Below are 17,846 nucleotides of genomic sequence, written 5' to 3'. Positions count from 1 at the left end.
ACACAAAGAGCGCTGTGTGAGTTTACATAGTTTGGACACTGCAATTTGCTGCATTATATAGGAATTAAAGACAAATTGACACTGTTTTCAATCATCATTTTATTTAATTATTAGGCAACTTCCGTGAGTTCAGGTTAATATCAACGCCACTGATGAAACGTCATCCAACCATATGTTGGTATCATCTGTTATATTCACTGATAATTAATTTTATTTAAAAATGAAGCCTGTTTTATTAACATGAAAATATTGTCGCCACAATCTGTTCTTGTCTCACGTATTCAATTATCACTACCGTTTGACGGGTGCCAATGCCAGTTAAAACCGTTCAAATATTTACTTACACAGATAAATTTTATTACATACAATAATATACAAACAAATGTTTACAACATAACCGAACAAGATATTTAAACTGGCAAATATCCATAATTGATAGAGTTGATGTGGGTTTCGCCGGCTTTCGGTCCGTATGGGTTGGGTCCGGGAGGTCCTGGCGGTCCGGGGGGTCCTGGTGGTCCTCGTGGTCCTGGTGGTCCGCCTGGTCCTTTGCCTCCGACTCCTCCCACTCCTCCTACACCTCCATTACCACCGAAACCACCTAAAAATTAGAACGAACTTAAGCACGTTATTAATTCGGTTATTTTTCAAAGTGATTATTAAATGAACCTTAATTTACATAATTTTACATGTTATGAGGAATGCTATTAAATTGTCTTAAAAATCGTAAAAAAAAGCTTTTTGATTTAAGTTCAAGGTAGTCAAGAGTGGATTTCTGGTGTCGGTTAGTTTTGTGGAGTTTTCGTGCTATAAAAGAAAATAACGTCTTTCTAGTGATGCGAGGGTGGAATGTACTAGCCTCTAGCCATTTGAAAGTAAGAAACAAACTACTGAGTGTAAAATATAATCTAAAAAAAAATCACTTACCTTCTGGTCCGACGACGTGCTTGTAAGGATTGTCAATATGAATGTATTTTCCGGAGTCATCTGGAACGTATTTTCCGGAGCTGTACTGACCGGAATTGTCGCCTCTGTATTGACCTGAATTTGCAAATTATTTGGTTATTGATGGCCATTTACAAAAAGGAGAATTACCTTCGTTATAGTCTTGGCGGTATTGGTAACTTGAGGAGCGCTGGTGTAATGGGACCAAACTTCGTAGCACCCCGGGGGGTATTGCAGCCGCAAGGGCGACAAAAAGTAGAATCTACAATTTTTAATAAAATTAAATGAAAACAATGATTAGGAATGAGTTGTTGTTTTTCTTGTGACCCAAAAATCTTTTTTGCTTTTTGCTAAGTGATCTGGATCTGCGGCCAAATCAGGTTTTGGCCGTTTCGGCCTATATTAGACCATCCTCCCGGCGATATAATGGAAAATATATAAAATAATCAGTGTTTTTAAGCTTTAAAATATTATAATATAAAACTTAAACATAGACAACAAGATTTATTATTAACGCAATTGGACATTACATCAATTTGTTGAGTTATTCAATTTCACCTTGGAAAATAATGACTTTAATCTTGGGGGTAATTTCTACAAACAGAGTATTGGGTTGGGAATGGGTCTCTCCCCAGTTTGTGCCAATATAATCATGTTGGAACTACAGAGTACGTGCCTGTCACAACTGCCTTTAATGTTCCATTCTTCAAAAGATATGTGGACGATAATATCATTACTTGTGTCCCAACTAATGAAATTCAAACTGTTCTTCAAACTTTCAACTCTTTTCACCCTAGATAACAATTTACCAGTAAAACAGAAAAAAATAATAAGATATAATTTTCGGATGTTTTTGGTTTTTTGGAGTGGCATGATGTTTTCAACTACATAAACCCCAATAGTATTGCTGATATGTTTGTGGCTAAACTTCAAAAAAATATAGAGCTTTGTAAAACTAGTCAGAAATTGAAATCAAAGACAAAATGCCTTAAGCCTTGGATAAGTACTGGGCTTGTAAATTCAATTAGATATAGAGAGAAATAAAAAAGGAACAAGTATTAAGTCCAAACGATATTTCACTGATTGGGGAAGTATAGGGAATATAGAACTATATTATCAAACTTTCAAATCGATTTTATAGAAAAGCTTTTTCTGTTAACTGTAAAAATCCAAAAAAGTTATACAAATTAATCAAACCAGATGTATTCAAAGCAATTTATTTTTAAAAGCTTAGCAGAGCGCTTTCGGCATAAGAGCCATCATCAGTGCTAACTGAAAATGAGTTGGATGTCATATGCGTAAAAAACATTATAGCTAAAGGTGCATGAATGGACTGTACTCACTTGCCAGTTAAGCCTAAAAGTTTAAAAGAAAAAAGTTATGGCAGACAGCGAAAGAAATAACAGATCAGTCAAAGAGTCGCCCAAAAGGGCATATTAAAACCATTATAAATGATGATGATGAAGAAATCTCTGATCCTCTTTTAATGTCAATTGATTTCAATACGTACTTTAGTAAAACAGGAAGCAAATTAGCTAACAAATCTAAGTGTTAAAACTAGGGACCATTTACAGAATCGAGATTCCATGTATTTCCATCACTGATAATGAGTTGGTAGCTCAAATAAGTTCATTCATGGATCGGTGGGGGAAGGTGATGGAATTTCTGTAGAAATTATTAAGGACAATATTATACTAATACATAGATCTGGTAATAAAAAAGAAAAAAACAATTATAGGCCAAGAGCATTATCGAAAAATGTATAAAACTAGGACTAAGCTCTTTTTTAGAAAATAATAAATTAATTTCAAAATATCAGTTTGGATTTAGAGAGAAGCTTCGAACAGGGAACTTTGGCCGAAGTAACTCAGTTTGTGGTTGACAGCTTTAATGAGGGTTATAAACCATTGGCGGTCTTTTTTGACTTGTCGAAGGCATTTGACATAGTGGAATACTCCTCACTTCTTGAGAATATTCATATTAGAGGTAAGGTACTAAGTTTGTTTAAATTTTACATTGATAATCGAATGCAAGTTGTAAAAATTGGAAATACTCCAAGACAACCTCAAAGATTCTCTTTGAGTATTTCCAGATTGATTGTCTTTGCCTGCCAAGGACTTTTTCTAATTTATATCAATACTTTAACAGATATATCAAATGGTAAAAAAATATACTTTGCAGATGACGGTCCTAGTTAGAGATCAGACCTGGGTTGGTGTCTTCAAGGAGTGCGAGAGGAAAATCGCTAAAATTTAGCGGATGTTAATTACTGAAAAAACTAAATTTATTACTTTTGGTATGTCTCATGGAATCCTACCGCGTAGGAACAAACTTGTCTTACATACATTCATATGATTGCAAGCTAAATACTACATGTCAGTGCACCCAAGAAATAAAAAGAAAAGACAATGCATGACAAGGAAAAATCATGTTAATTTTGTTACTAATAAAATAAGAGCTTTAATTTATAATATGTACGAGCTGAGGCAAGTAGTTTCTTATACTCTGTTGAGGAAGTTTTGTCAAGCACTCGTTGAGTCCACTTTAACCTATGTCATTGCTGCTTGGGTTGCTGCATGTAAAAGTGTCCCATTATCACTCTTTATTACTCAAAAATTTATTATGAAAACCTTATTATACATAAAGAGTGTTTTTTTTTAGAGGCGGAGAACTTTCATTTAGCAACACTGTTTTTTATGACAGCCGACCTGACAGTTAGAGGGTTATTTTTAGATTAGTTTGGTTTGACAATTCATCATGAACAGACTCACGCCGGAGCAACGTTTCCAAATCGTTCAAATTTATTTTGAAAGACATGGTTCTATTCGAGAAACACATCGGGCATTACGTGAGTTTTATGGTGCTCATAATCGTCCTTCAGAGAGTAAATTAATTCGAGAAACTGTTGATCGTTTTCGCAATACTTTTACTCTAGTCGACAATACGCATCCCGTAAGACGCCGTACAGTGTGCATGCAACAAGCGATAGCTGCTGTGCAGCATAGTGTTGATAATGATCCAAATGTGTCAATTCGTCGTCGTTCTCAACAAGTGAACTTGTGTCCATCCACTTTATGGAAAATTTTGCACAAAGATCTCGGATTGCGAGCATATAAAATTCAACTTGTCCTGGAGTTGAAACCCCAGGATCATCTTTTGCGCCGTACATTAGCTGAATGGGCGGAAGGAAAGATTGCTGTTGATCCACGATTTCATATGAAAATTTTGTTCAGTGATGAAGCACACTTTTGGTTAAATGGCTATGTAAACAAGCAGAATTGCCGAATTTGGGGGGATGAGAATCCACGAGCTATTGGCGAAAAACCGTTACATCCAGAAAAACTAACCGTTTGGTGCGCTTTATGGGCCGGTGGAATCATTGGTCCTTATGTCTTCAGAAATGCTGATGGTCAGAACGTTACAGTAAACGGTGAGCGATACAGAAACATGTTAACCAACTTTTTTGTGCCTCAATTGGAAACCGTTGCAGGCGTTGTAGAAATGTGGTTTCAGCAGGATGGTGCCACGTGCCATACAGCGCGCCAAACCATTAATTTACTGCAAGAGACATTCGAGCAACAAATAATTTCAAGGAATGGACCTGTAAACTGTCCAGCTCGTTCGTGCGACTTGACGCCATTAGATTATTTTCTTTGGGGCTATGTTAAGGCGCATGTCTACGCTGATAAACCCGAAACACTTGAGCACTTGGAAGCTAACATACGACGCGTGATTGCCGAAATACAGCCTGCAGTACTGGAAAGAGTGTGTGAAAATTGGACCTCTAGATTACGCCACGTACGCGCCAGCCGTGGGGGTCACATGCCCGAAATCATTTTTAAATATTAATGCCAAAAAAAATTTTTAATATAACAGCAAATTCGTTCATATCAATAAAATATTTTGTGTTTAATTTCAATTTAAAGTTCTCCGCCTCTAAAAAAAACACCCTTTATAAGCATAAGATGTATCTAACAGAACTAGTTTTTAAGGAGGCAGATTTTACTTTCTAGCATACTGTCTTAAATTCACAATCCCTATGTACTGTGTTAATACTGTAATAAAACTAGCAACTAATTAATGTTGTTATTTCTGTTTTATTTTTTTGGACTATGCTGTCCCTACTCCCTATCTTTTTAGTCAAGGTGACGAACTTAATAAATATACCCGGACTGCTAATGCATATGCCAACACTGCCTGGCCATTTTTATAGTGGCTGTGTCCTTTTGATGTTGGTCACTCTGAACATTTTTAGTGTTGCCAACAAAAAATATATTAAATAACGTGAATAATATATCACCCCCTTTATTTAAAGGTGTTTGGTTCACTGTTTCTCAAAACCGAATTATTGTGAATTGCCTGCCTGTGTTGTTTATGATAGAATAATATATTTTTACTATCTAAACCTTTAACAAATTAATATAAGCTAATTACAAACCCTCATAAAATCATCTATATTTTGATTTTTATAGATGGTTGTACCTATTAATGTGGAAACACTGTACATGGAAGAAAAGTAAAACTCGTAAAAATAGTAAATATAGAAAGAAAATAAAAGTGTATTTGTTAAGTAAATACAAGCAAAAATTTAAATGAGATTTAAGTTTAAGTTTAGATTTATAAGATTCAAGATTATCAGAATAATTAAGCAAATATTTTAAAGTGCATGCATCTACTCCAAGTTGATTGAAACTTTGCCTCATTTTAGGTGAGGACTGCTTTTTTTCATACATTTTAACGAAATTCTTAAAGAAGCACAGGAAAAATCACAGATCTAACGCAACTATCTTAAAGTCTTACCTATACGTAACTTTCTATTTTGTATTTTTGTAAACATAACCTCTCAAAAACTTTATTGTTTTGTTTCCCTACAATTGGCACAACTGAAATTTGTCAAAGTGACCAACATCGAAAGGACACAATCACGCAAAATGGCGACCTCCTACTTTTCATTTAAATGCAGTCCAGGTATATTTATTAAGTTCGTGGTCAAGGTACACACTAGTGGTGGAGCGAAAACTGGACCAAAATAACTCATTTTCGAAAACGAATATGCCTGGGTGTGCAAAATGTGCCTTTCGGGGTTCTTATTTACCCAAAAAAATCCGAATGACTTATTCCATCGGCTGCCGAAATGACCTTGAAAATTTTAAAATTAAAAAAATCTTTAAAACTGCAAAAAAAGCCAAACATGCAGCTCTCAGCTAGTTTTTTATGAATAACTACCCAGAACTCACCACGTGGATGAATGGTGCAACGTGGAGGTGGCTGCATCTCGAGTTCCACCCTACCCTCCCACCCTTAGAATACATTTTTTCTGTTCTAGAACTGCTAAGAATTGTTTTTTAGTATCAAATTGCGGCAATATTTGTCTTGATTCAATACGAGCTCTAATAAATCCGTCTCGTGCTTCAGGGCAATAAACCGCCATAGAGGCTTCAGTAACTAACTTAACTGCTCGTTCAACTGCCTGTGAATGACAAGGGAATTTTAATAACCCTATTTCATCAGGAACCAAAGAAATCATGTTAGTTAGTTCTTCGTTCGAAATTACCATTGTTAATGGGGGCTCGCTTATAACAACATTTTGCCAGTCAATTAAGTCGACATAATCTTGACAATCAAAATTCAATTTATTCACGCGAAATATTCTCATCCTCGGTTTTTGCGGTTGATCTGCATTTTAAAATCCTTCTTAAAGCTAACTCTCGAATATGTTTTCTATCATCTCCTAACATGGCTAATAAAATATTTTCTGGGTGCGCAAAAAATCCATTTCTCTCAATTACGGGATCAATACCTTTTTTTCAGTGATTTACACTGTTTTCTGGAAACAATGAAATTTTTGAACATAGAGATTTTTGTGGGAGACATTAATATAAATTTATTAGAAAAAGATAACCAAGTAGCAAGTTATCATGCTATGATGAATGCTCTTGGTTTTCAGTCATACATTAATTCAGTAACAAGAAATATTTCAAAAAGTTGCCTTGATCATTTGTTTATAAATCAAAAATTAAAGTCCAATATATTATGTTTTGAATCTTATATTATAGAAGAGGACATCACAGATCATAGCCCAATAATGCTTTATATAAGCCAAAAAGAACCAAAGGAAAATTTAACATCAACACAGAAAAAAAGAAGTAAAATTGATATCTCTAAATTTAAACAGCTTCTACAGAATTTTGATTGGTCAATTGTATTAAATAAAAATAACTCTGAAATTGCTACAAACATTTTTTTAGAAAAATACCAACAGTTGTTAGCAGATGCAACAAAAACTTACGTTCTAAAAAATCCAAAATACAAAAAAATTAAAGCATGGATTACTAATGGTATTATTACCTCAATCAGAACAAGGGATAAAATGAAGAAAAAATTATCAAAAAATTATTGTCTCATTCTAGACAAAACATATAAAGACTACAGAAATAATTTAAACAAACTTATACATAAACAAAAAAATCAATATTACAAAAATCAAATAGAAATTAACAAAAATAACATGAAAAAACTTTACGAAATAATCAAAGATGCCACTTATGAAAATTGTAATAACAAAGACACTTTTCTAAATATAAAGAATAAAAATATTGCAAATTTCAGTAGTACACTTGAGGCATCTAATTATTGTAATGAGTACTACATTAATATAGGGGTTGACATGGAAAAAGCAATTCCACCACCACAATATGTTCAACAATTGGAGCCTCCAATAACAAACTCCGTTTACCTAATCCCAATAACAAAAAATGAACTAATAAAATACATCTCAGAACTAAAAACGAATAGCTCCCCTGGACATGATGGTATAAGGGCCGATCTTATAAAAAAGACCCATTTAGAAATTATAAACCCACTTTTACATATACTAAATTTAATTTTAGAAACAGGTGAAATACCTTCACAATTTAAAATTACAATTGTAACTCCCATTCACAAAAAAGGTACCAAAACCTTAATAAATAATTATCAACCTGTCAGCCTCATTAGTAACTTTTCAAAAATTTGTGAAAAATGCATAAAACATAGAATAATAAACTTTTTTAAACTAAACAATGTTTTATCCACAAACCAATTTGGATTTGTTGAGGCATGTAGTACAGAAGATGCGATGCATAGGTTAATAACTGAGGTTGTAAATAATTTAAACTCAAATAAAAGGTGTTTAGCGGTATTTTTGGATCTTGCCAAGGCATTTGATACCGTCCCTCATAGGGATCTTCTCAATGTACTTGAAAGATATGGAATAAGGGGAAGAGCCCTTCAGCTCTTCTCTAGTTATCTGTCGGAGCGGTATCAGATGGTAAGGCTAAATAATGTGTTGAGTAAAAACGAAAAATAAAAATTGGCATTCCTCAAGGAACGGTCTTAGGCCCGATATTATTTATAACATATTTAAACTCCCTTTTAAAATTACAGATTGATGGGTTAACAGTATCTTATGCTGATGACACGGCAATTGTTGTTTCGGGAGATTCTTGGGAAGGCATAAGGGACAAATCCATGAACATATTGGTAGAAATAAAAAACTGGCTAGAAACTTCTAAACTAACTTTGAATTTAACAAAAACTAATTACATAGCTTTTTCTTTGACTAGTGTAAATAGATCTGAGTATACCTCGATTTTATTTAATAATGATTGCATTAATGAGACCTCATCTACAAAATATCTCGGTATTATAATCGACAAAAATTTAAAGTGGAAAACACATATTGATCATGTCTCCAACAAAGTCCGAAAACTTGTTCATAAATTTTACTTGCTAAGAGAATTTTTGAATAAAAAAACACTCACTATCATTTATAAAGCATTTGTAGAGTCAATTTTAAAATACGGAATACTGGTGTGGGGAGGACTTTATAATAACAGCTTATATAAGTTAAATATAATACAGAAGTACATTTTAAAAATAATTCTTAAGAAAAACCGTTTATATCCTTCTTATTTGCTTTTTAATAAAGATATTCTAGATATTAGATCGTTATATATACTTACAACATGTTCCTATATACACACTCAACCTAACTTAAAGATTTTGATAGATCATTCCTATGAAACAAGAGCTAGATATCACGAGCACTAAAAATTCCGACAAGTTTAAATAATCTTAATCTGAGGTATATAAACTACTTTGACCCAAAACTTTATAACTTATTACCAAGAGAGGTCAATATATGTTCTAGAATGAAAAGATTTAAATTACTAACAAAGAATGTAATCTTTGAAAATCACCATCAATTTGTAAGGATTTTTAACTAGTTTTTGTGATTTTATGTCTATTTGGGTAGATTTAGGAGATCTATGATGTTAACATTACTAATCTTTTGATTGTATATGCAAATTGTTATAGTAGAATTGTTTTTGTTTTGGTTTTCACGGTGTAGAATAATATTACAAATAAATGTAACAAATTATTAGAAAACTTTACTACGCACATACAGATGTTTTTACATCTAGGTGTTGAGTACTAAGACTTGTATTAGATATAGCTATAGTTTAATTTTTGAAATAATTAAACAATATCATTCTATTGTAATAACTGATATATTGTCAAAATAAATATATTTTCTAGAAGAAGTTTCTTCTAGGAAACAAATAATAAAAAAAAAATAATAAAATAATTTTATTTCTTCAGGGAGGTAACGAGATTTATTTATAATGCTAAACAAGTGCCTAGCACCATCCTTACAAGACCAATGGTATTTAATTTGAAACCAGGATACGGCATACACTTTTACTATAAACTCTGTTAACATTTTAAGGTTTTGAGAGGGCTCATTAGTAGCAACGTATAACCTTAGGACTCTATTGGCTGTGGTAAGCCGTCTAGAGTGTGACATTTTCCCTGGCGCTTTTAGAGCCCAATCGTCTTTTAAAACTCCAGTAGAGATTCCTTGACACATCTCAGATAAATACTTTGCATTGGTACTTACGGTTTCTAGATCAACTAATGGTAAAATTGTTTCAATTTTCTCAAACTGTACGACTGGTAAATTTTCACACGATTTAAGGGTCTTACCAATGGTTCCCTCTGATAATTAAAGATAGATGGGATTCTATCTTTAATTATCGAAATTTTGAGGAGGTTTCGGCGGCCGAACATATTGTTTTTGGACGTTTAGTTTTTTTTGGCTCACTTGAGAGTACAATAGGCATCGTTTAAACATACAGGGTGGTTAAATTTTAAGAAATAAAAAATTCGCTAAATTAATAAAAAACATAATAATTTAAGTTTTTTTTGGCCTACTAACGACTACAATAGGCACCTATTAAGCATGCAGGGTAATTAAAGTTCCAGAAATCGAAAATTCGCTCCACCCTAGTACACACACAGATTTAAGTTAATCGAACTCCAGAATTGAGCATAAGATATTATGTAGAAAAATTGTGTTTATTTTAGGAAATAAATAATTTTGTTTTTGTACGTTGTTTGTTTGTTTGTTCGGATGTACTATTACTTAAGTACTAAAGTAACACAATTAAAACGTTTTTTTAATGTTCAGTCTATGCATCCTTTTAAACAAAAAAATTTATATAAAAAAACATAAAACATAGAGCCTTGAAACTGTCACATTCAGATTTTCACATAAAAATCATTGAACACTTAAAAACATTACTTTCTAAAAACGGGTATCCGACAAAATTAATCAACAACATTTTAAAATACAAAGCACCAACGCTAGACTGCGAAACGGTAAAAGCTACTAACATAAAAAAGTTTTTCAGCATTCCTTATGTCAGAAAGAGTAACTAAACATGAAAATTTTACTACTTACATCTACTCCTAAAAAACTAGTTAGTGGGGTAGTTTGTAAGATTCCCTGTTCAGACTATGAAGGAGTTTATATTGGATAAATCGAGAGATACAAAAGTATACCAATTCAATTTTCAAGTTATAAAAATGTTGGAAAAGCAATCAAATAAAAAAATTATAATTTTAGAAATGATCAACATTACAAGACGCAATAAAAGCATTAATAAAAAGCAAGACATAGATAATTTAAGTACCTGGTATTTCAATCTTATTAAAACAATAAAATTAAATCGCTAAAATGTAATTCTTAGATATTCCCGATATACAAAAAGATCAACTGTATTTTATTTATTTATTAATTGTGCAATGAGTAAACCAAAAAAAAAATATTATAAAATGTTGCGCTATCTAGGAAATCAAGTTTAAAGAGAGTAAAATTTTATTATAATTAAATCATTAGTTGGTTCTACTTCTTTTTATGCTAAAGCGAAAAGACCATTGCATATTATAAGCATTTTTTTAAAGTTCACTAATCTTTTTATGACTGTAAAGTATCATGTTTATGGACAAAAGGTTTTTATTTCTTCTGTCAGCTCAAAATGTATGTCTTTTTAAATCTTGATTTTTATTATGAATTTGTTTTAAACTTTGATTCTGCCCCTTTTTTTATATTTTTTAAAATTATTTTAAACCTTTTTAATAAGTGTGTTATATACGTTTATGTAGTCCAAATGCATTAATAATGTATCTTGTTGTCTATAATATTTTGAGGTTCAAGAAAAAAAATACTAATTATTTTATAATTTAAATAAGCACCAATTAGATCCATTGTAGCGCCCTGAGGATTGCCTGATATAGGCCGAAACGTCGGCAGTATTAAAATCTAAAACTTCAGTTTTATTTGATCACAGATCCAACTCGCTTAGCAAGATGCATTAGGAATGAAATCAAAACGTGAAATTTTTCGGATTTACAATCGCAGTCAATCGGAGATGATTAAAAATATTAAAAGAAATTTAATTACATTAATTTAATATGTACATACCAAACAGGCTACCCGAACGACCATGATGGCTAAACTAGACTGATTTAGACACATTTTATGGTTCCACTTTTATAGAAATCCGCAGATCTTCCTAACCTGTGGAGTTTTCGTATATCAATTCGTTTGTTTTTTCAAATTATCAAATAAATATAGTATGTAACGCGTTAGTCTATGGAGATATATAAAAACGGCGTTGAAACTTTTGACATTTTTATCACTGCGGCAACGTTTCATTAACCCGTTTTTTCCCAGAGTTCCGATATTGGAAATGTCATTATTGTGCCGGTGTTCCAAAATCGGAACGACCACGTTGTCCCCCTTACTTTTCTGAGAAGTGCTCTTAACTATCTTTCCGTCGCGCGGTCGTGTTGGTGTTCATTAAACATAAACCTAGGGAGTTTTTCCGTAGGTTTATATTTTATGTTAGTGTCGTTCTGGCTAGCATAAGAGAAGGTTTGATGTGCGTTTTTGCAAATTTTCCGCATTTAGTGTGCTAATTACTGATTTTTTTTAAAGTTCACAATATGGCGTTAAAAAAGTAAGTATAATTTTTATAGTTTTTATAATTAAATTGTTCTACTGCAAAGAATTTATTGGAAGGGATGTAATTCAAGATATTTTATATACCCAATACGAATATTATTGAAAGTTACTAAATGATTTGATCATTTTAGGTTGTTCCTATATTGGAACACTGGGAACAAACGGGGACATAATTTTTTTTTTTATTGTAGGTATTACACGACCCAAGAACTAATTGATTTAGTGGAAGATGAGCAGTTTTGGGCTGCAAATGTTTTTATCACACCTCCAAACGATGGAAGGGATTCTGAAGAGGATTCTGATGATGAAGTTCCTTCAGCTAATGTAAATCACCTTAGTGTTCGTCAAATGCAGTCAGAAGCTTGTGCTAAAATAAAGAACATTGATGGAGTAGTTTATATTGGAGATAATGATCAGGATAAAAATATTGAGGAAATCTTCGCAATCGATTCGCAACCAGGAACCTCAGGCCATTCTATCGTAAACGATAACTCTCCTGAATTATCTGATGGTAATGCAAGCGACGATAGCGATAATATACCTTTAGCTCGCTTGGCGACCCAAGCTAATATAAACAGAACAAATTTAGAAAGAAGCTGGAAAAAAGTGGAATTGAATAACTCCTTCCCACAATTTGTTTCTCCGAAAGAGCCTGGCGCAAACGTCGACATCTTTCCAGATGCTGTTGCGTGCTTTGAATAATTTTTTAATATGGAAATATGTAATAATTTAGTAGAAATGTTTAATTTGTATGCCAGACAAAAAGGCAATCATAATTTCAGTACTAATGCAGGAGAACTAAAATGCTTTATTGGTATTTTAGATTTATCCGGGCATTTACAAGTTTCAAGATGGCGGATGCTTTGGGAGGTGGATACTGATACATACAATCCATTAGTAGCAAACGCAATGCGAAGAAATCGGTTTGAATTGTTAAAAAAATTTGCGCATTGTGCTGATAATAATGATTTAGAACAAAACAATAAATTTGAGAAGTTGCAACCACTTTTCAACATGTCGAATGACCGATTTTTGTCTTATGCTCCGCTGAACGAAAATCTGTCTATTGATGAAAGTATGGTACTATATTTCGGAAGGCATGGAGCGAAGCAGTACATAAAAGGTAAACCTATTAGGTACAGCTATAAAATATGATCCTTGTGTAAAAAATCTGATTACCTAATACAATTTAATCCTTATCAAGGTAAACAAGCAAATAGGCGCTACATGGACCTAGGATTGGGAGGATCTGTAGTGATGACCCTTTTGGATAATCTCCCAAAAAATATCCTATTTAAAATTTATGCCGACAGATACTTTTCCTCCCTAAAATTAGTCAATTCACTCCAGAAGATCGGAGTAGGATATACAGGTACAATCAACGGGAATAGAATAGAGAATTGTCCTTTGCGCAATAAAATGTAAGAAAACAAGGGTACAAGAGGCAGCTTTAATTATTCTATAGACCCTAATTCTCAAACAACAGTTACCTTATGGAATGATAACCGTCCTTTTCTAATTGTAAGTAGTTGCGATCCAGTGAAGTTAGTTGGTTTCCTGTTGGTCAAGCTAGTCGGTGGATTTCCAGTGAGAAAAAAAATTCCTGGTTCCTCAGCCTTTTGTAGTCGGGCAATACAATAAATATATGGGTGGAGTGGACCGAATGGATCAAAATATACACAACTATAGAATTGGGGTTCGTTTCAAGAAATGGTGGTGAAGTCTTTTGGCATTTTGCTTGGACTCGTGCATGCATAACGCCTGGCAGTATTACAGACTTCAACCAAATGGCGAAAAAGTGGATTTTTTAAAGTTTCGAAGAGAAGTGGTGCAGGTATATTTAAGAAAATATGGAAGGCCTATTTCAACTGGAGGACGCCCTAAAACATCAAAACCGTTAGAGGCTCGGAACCATAATCAAATTAGCCACGATGATTTGGATCATTGGATTATTCCAGCCACAAAACAGAATAGGTGCGCCCTATGTCACAAAAACTCGACTAAGATGTGTGAGAAATGTAACCTCAATTTACATGAGGCTTGTTTTAAAGACTATGATGTGTCCACTTAATAATTATTTTATGATTTTTTAAATTAAACTTGACTTTTGTTTATAAAAATTAAAGTTAGTTTTAATGCACCCATGTGTTCCCAGTGTTCCAAAAATGAAACATCAATTTAAAAAATAGAAAAAAATATTTAGAAACAAAAAACAAATTTTCACAGAAAAATATAATTAGTTATTTTGATTTTTTTCTAAAAATATAATTTTCAAAAGTTTTGCAAAACTCGGGCATAACAGGTAATTTTAATTTATTTAAATTTGGGAAAAAACGGGTTAATGAATTACGTATTCCCGATTTCAGAGCCACTTATATGACGGTTTGGTGCTGCGACGTTGCTCCTAAAAACCTATTATTTATTGGGTTTATTAATTTTGTGTATTCAAATACAAAGAAAGTTATCAAGTCCTCACATATTTTCAGCACTAGTCAACGTTGTATTAGGTCCAATTTACGATTCCACCTCGATTTTTTATCAATGACATTTTGCGATGTTGCCGCTATGAATTAAATACCAATATATTAGAAAAAAAAATCACTTTTGTTTTGTTAAACATTTCTGTCACCACGGCAACTTTGCATTGTAACAGGCTTACGATTTCACAGTCACCTCGATTTTTTTATCACTAATTGTCTGGCGCTGCGACGTTGTCACTAAGATTTAAAAACCTGTAGGTTAATAAATTCTTTATTGTTTTTTTTTTGAATATCTGGTAACTGCCGGATAAAGGAATTTTATACGTAATTATACAAACAACAATTAACGCGAAAAAAGTCATTGAATCGTTGACATTTTTCGTCAATATGTTATTATTAATGATTTAGCCTCGAGGTTTTTTTATCATTGATTTATGGGCTTCAGCGTTGCCACACGAGTCTAAAAACCTGACTGAAAGATTACGAATGAATGATAATTGTTTATGGCTCTGTATATTGATTTGCTTGAGATTTATAATAATTTATCAATAAAAACCGTAAATCAGTTATCTGTCAAATACTAAATAAGAAATCTTGTATTGACAATTCTGGCAGTAAAGACTGAAAAATTGTATTGTATTATTTTGTTGGCATTTCCTCCTATTTAACATTTGTTTTCAATTTGACAAACTTTCACATTTTCTAAGTCATGTCTAAGTCTTGTGTTTTTTTAGCAGAACAACCTGTCTAACTTAAAATCTGTTTCAAATTTCATATAAAAAATAATATTTTTAAGATTATGACAAGAAAGAATATGCCCGAAAATTTTATGTTTTTAATAAATGTGATATACCTATCGTTGCCTTTAGGGATCCTAAAAATCCTAGCAAATGGAATACAAAATGCAGGGAAGCATTAGAAAAAAGAAAAATTAAAAATTTAATTAACAAGTTAAATTGACCGAAATGTTAAACCGAAATGTCGATAAATTTAAATTATGTTATTCACTTCTTTATGAGAAAAAATATGTCAAAACCATTCAATTTAAAAAGTTATTTGACATAAACTCCAAAAAACAAAGAAAATGCTTTAAAAAAGACAGACTAATGTCAATAACAATGATAAAAACAAGGAAGGGTGGGTATAACACGAATAACGATCACTCAAAGTCGAAACGTTATACAGGGTGAGTTTTTTAAAGTGTTACAATGCGATATGTCAAAAACGGCTGCAAATTTTTATTTGACATTTTGGTAACATTTCAAGTATACCGGGGGGCACTTTTTGTGATATTTTTGACATTTGTTCCTTCACCCCCCTAAGAGGGGGGGAGGGTCACTTCCTTATTTTAAATGGAATGACATATGTTTTTTATTCTTAAATACGAATCTACATAAAATATGAAGTCTGTTTACAAAAAGTTTTTAAAATTGCTCTGCTGGTTACGGAATTATGATCAAAAATGTTTTGATTAAATTTAAAAATAATTCGAATATTTTACCATAATAACAGCCGGTTGCCTTGGAAATCCTACTGTTTATTTTACTAGTATGGATGGAAATGAAAATCCTAGTAGTAGGATTTCCATGGCAACATAACAAGCAGTGTCACATAAAAATTTTGACGTGTTATTAACAAGTAAATTGTGTTTAAAAAGAAAAAAATGAAAGCGAATTTCAGTGTAGAAGTAGATATGTTGTTAATTTTGGGGGAGTGCAGAAAAAATTATAGGGAGGCTGCAGTAGTGTGGGCCGGGAGGTTTCCGGATATTCCAAAATCTCATATAGCCTTTAAGAGACTGGAGACCAGAAGTCGTAAACGACGAAATCGGATTAAAACGCAAACAGATGAAAATAAGGCAGTTGCTGTATTAGGAGCAGTAGCTATTGATCCTCAAATCAGGACCAGGCGGCTTGCTTTAGATGCTGGAATTAGTCAATCATCAATTATAACAATTCTGCACCGGTACAAGTTTCATCCTTACCACATTACACTTCATCAAGAGCTTTACGGACATGATTTTGAGAATCGCATTAATTTTTGCACTTGGATTTCAACAAAAATGCGTGAAAATAACCATTTTTTGAGAAACATTATTTTTTCTGATGAGGCTTCTTTTAATAATTGTGGGCAGGTAAGATTTAACTTAAATATGTTCTAATTTAAATAAGTTAAATCTTACCTGCCCGCAATTATTAAAAGAAGCCTCATCAGAAAAAATAATGTTTTGGTTGTTTGTTTTTCTAAAAGGTAAACAGGCACAACATGCATTACTGGGCAGCAAATAATCCTCACTGGATGAGAACTGCACCAAATCAACATCCCTGGTCTGTGAACGTATGGTGTGGTATTTTCGAGGATAGAGTTATTGGTCCGCATTTTTTACAAGGTCATTTAAATGGACAGGTCTACACAGATTTTTTAAGAAATCAGTTACCTCGTCTACTAAACCAAAATTTAAATCCTAACGTATGGTTTCAGCAGGACGGAGCTCCACCCCATTATGCCATACAGGCCCGTACTTATTTAAATGAGATTTTTGAAAACAGGTGGATTGGTCGAGGTGATCCTGTCAACTGGCCTACTCGTTCGCCAGATTTGACCCCCCTTGACTTTTTTTTATGGGGATTTATAAAAGACAAAGTAATGGCTAGTGCACCTACAACTCCAGAGGACATGAAGAACAGGATTCGTTTTGCTTGTTCATTAGTGACACCAGCAATGTTACAGCGGGTACGAAACTCATGTCAAGAAAGGATAAGAAAGTGTTTGGAAGTCGAAGGCGGTCACTTCGAACAGCTCCTTAGGCATAATACATAGACGATAAATAGTTAAAAAGTAGGAAATAATTTGTTTTTATTGTAGTAGAATATTCGAATTATTTTTAAATTTAATCAAAACATTTTTGATCATAATTCCGTAACATAACACGTCATTCCATTTAAAATAAGGAAGTGACCCTCCCCCCCTCTTAGGGGGGTGAAGGGACAAATGTCAAAAATATCACAAAAAGTGCCCCCCGGTATACTTGAAATGTCACCAAAATGTCAAAAAAAAATTTGCAGCCGTTT

The 17,846-nt window shown here is 32.9% G+C and overlaps 1 protein-coding gene across 1 annotated transcript; it reads right to left on the bottom strand.

Moving 5' to 3' along the window:
- Nucleotides 1-333: 333 nt before the first annotated feature.
- LOC126735440 (collagen alpha-1(I) chain-like) lies at nt 334-11,806 on the bottom strand. Its single transcript, XM_050439428.1, has 4 exons — nt 11,753-11,806; nt 1,096-1,207; nt 928-1,041; nt 334-601 (listed from the first exon to the last, which is right to left on the bottom strand). The coding sequence occupies exons 1-4, from the start codon at nt 11,804-11,806 to the stop codon at nt 411-413; spliced, it is 471 nt and encodes a 156-aa protein (XP_050295385.1). The 3' UTR covers nt 334-410.
- Between the last annotated feature and the right edge of the window lie 6,040 nt (nt 11,807-17,846).

This window comes from Anthonomus grandis, chromosome 1 (genome assembly GCF_022605725.1).
Source record: "Anthonomus grandis grandis chromosome 1, icAntGran1.3, whole genome shotgun sequence".
In the NCBI taxonomy this organism is placed as follows: domain Eukaryota; kingdom Metazoa; phylum Arthropoda; class Insecta; order Coleoptera; family Curculionidae; genus Anthonomus; species Anthonomus grandis.
The sequence above is the reverse complement of the archived record's forward strand: the minus strand, read 5'-3'. Positions and strand labels throughout refer to the sequence as shown.

Bases quoted from the DNA above. Each gene is read 5' to 3' on its own strand.
- LOC126735440 (XM_050439428.1), bottom strand. From the start codon at position 11,806: ATGTGTCTAAATCAGTCTAGTTTAGCCATCATGGTCGTTCGGGTAGCC. The intron at 1,208-11,752 runs GTATGTACATAT...TAAAAATTGTAG, and splicing joins TCGTTCGGGTAGCCTGTTTG to ATTCTACTTTTTGTCGCCCT. The intron at 1,042-1,095 runs GTAATTCTCCTT...TTGCAAATTCAG, and splicing joins CCGCCAAGACTATAACGAAG to GTCAATACAGAGGCGACAAT.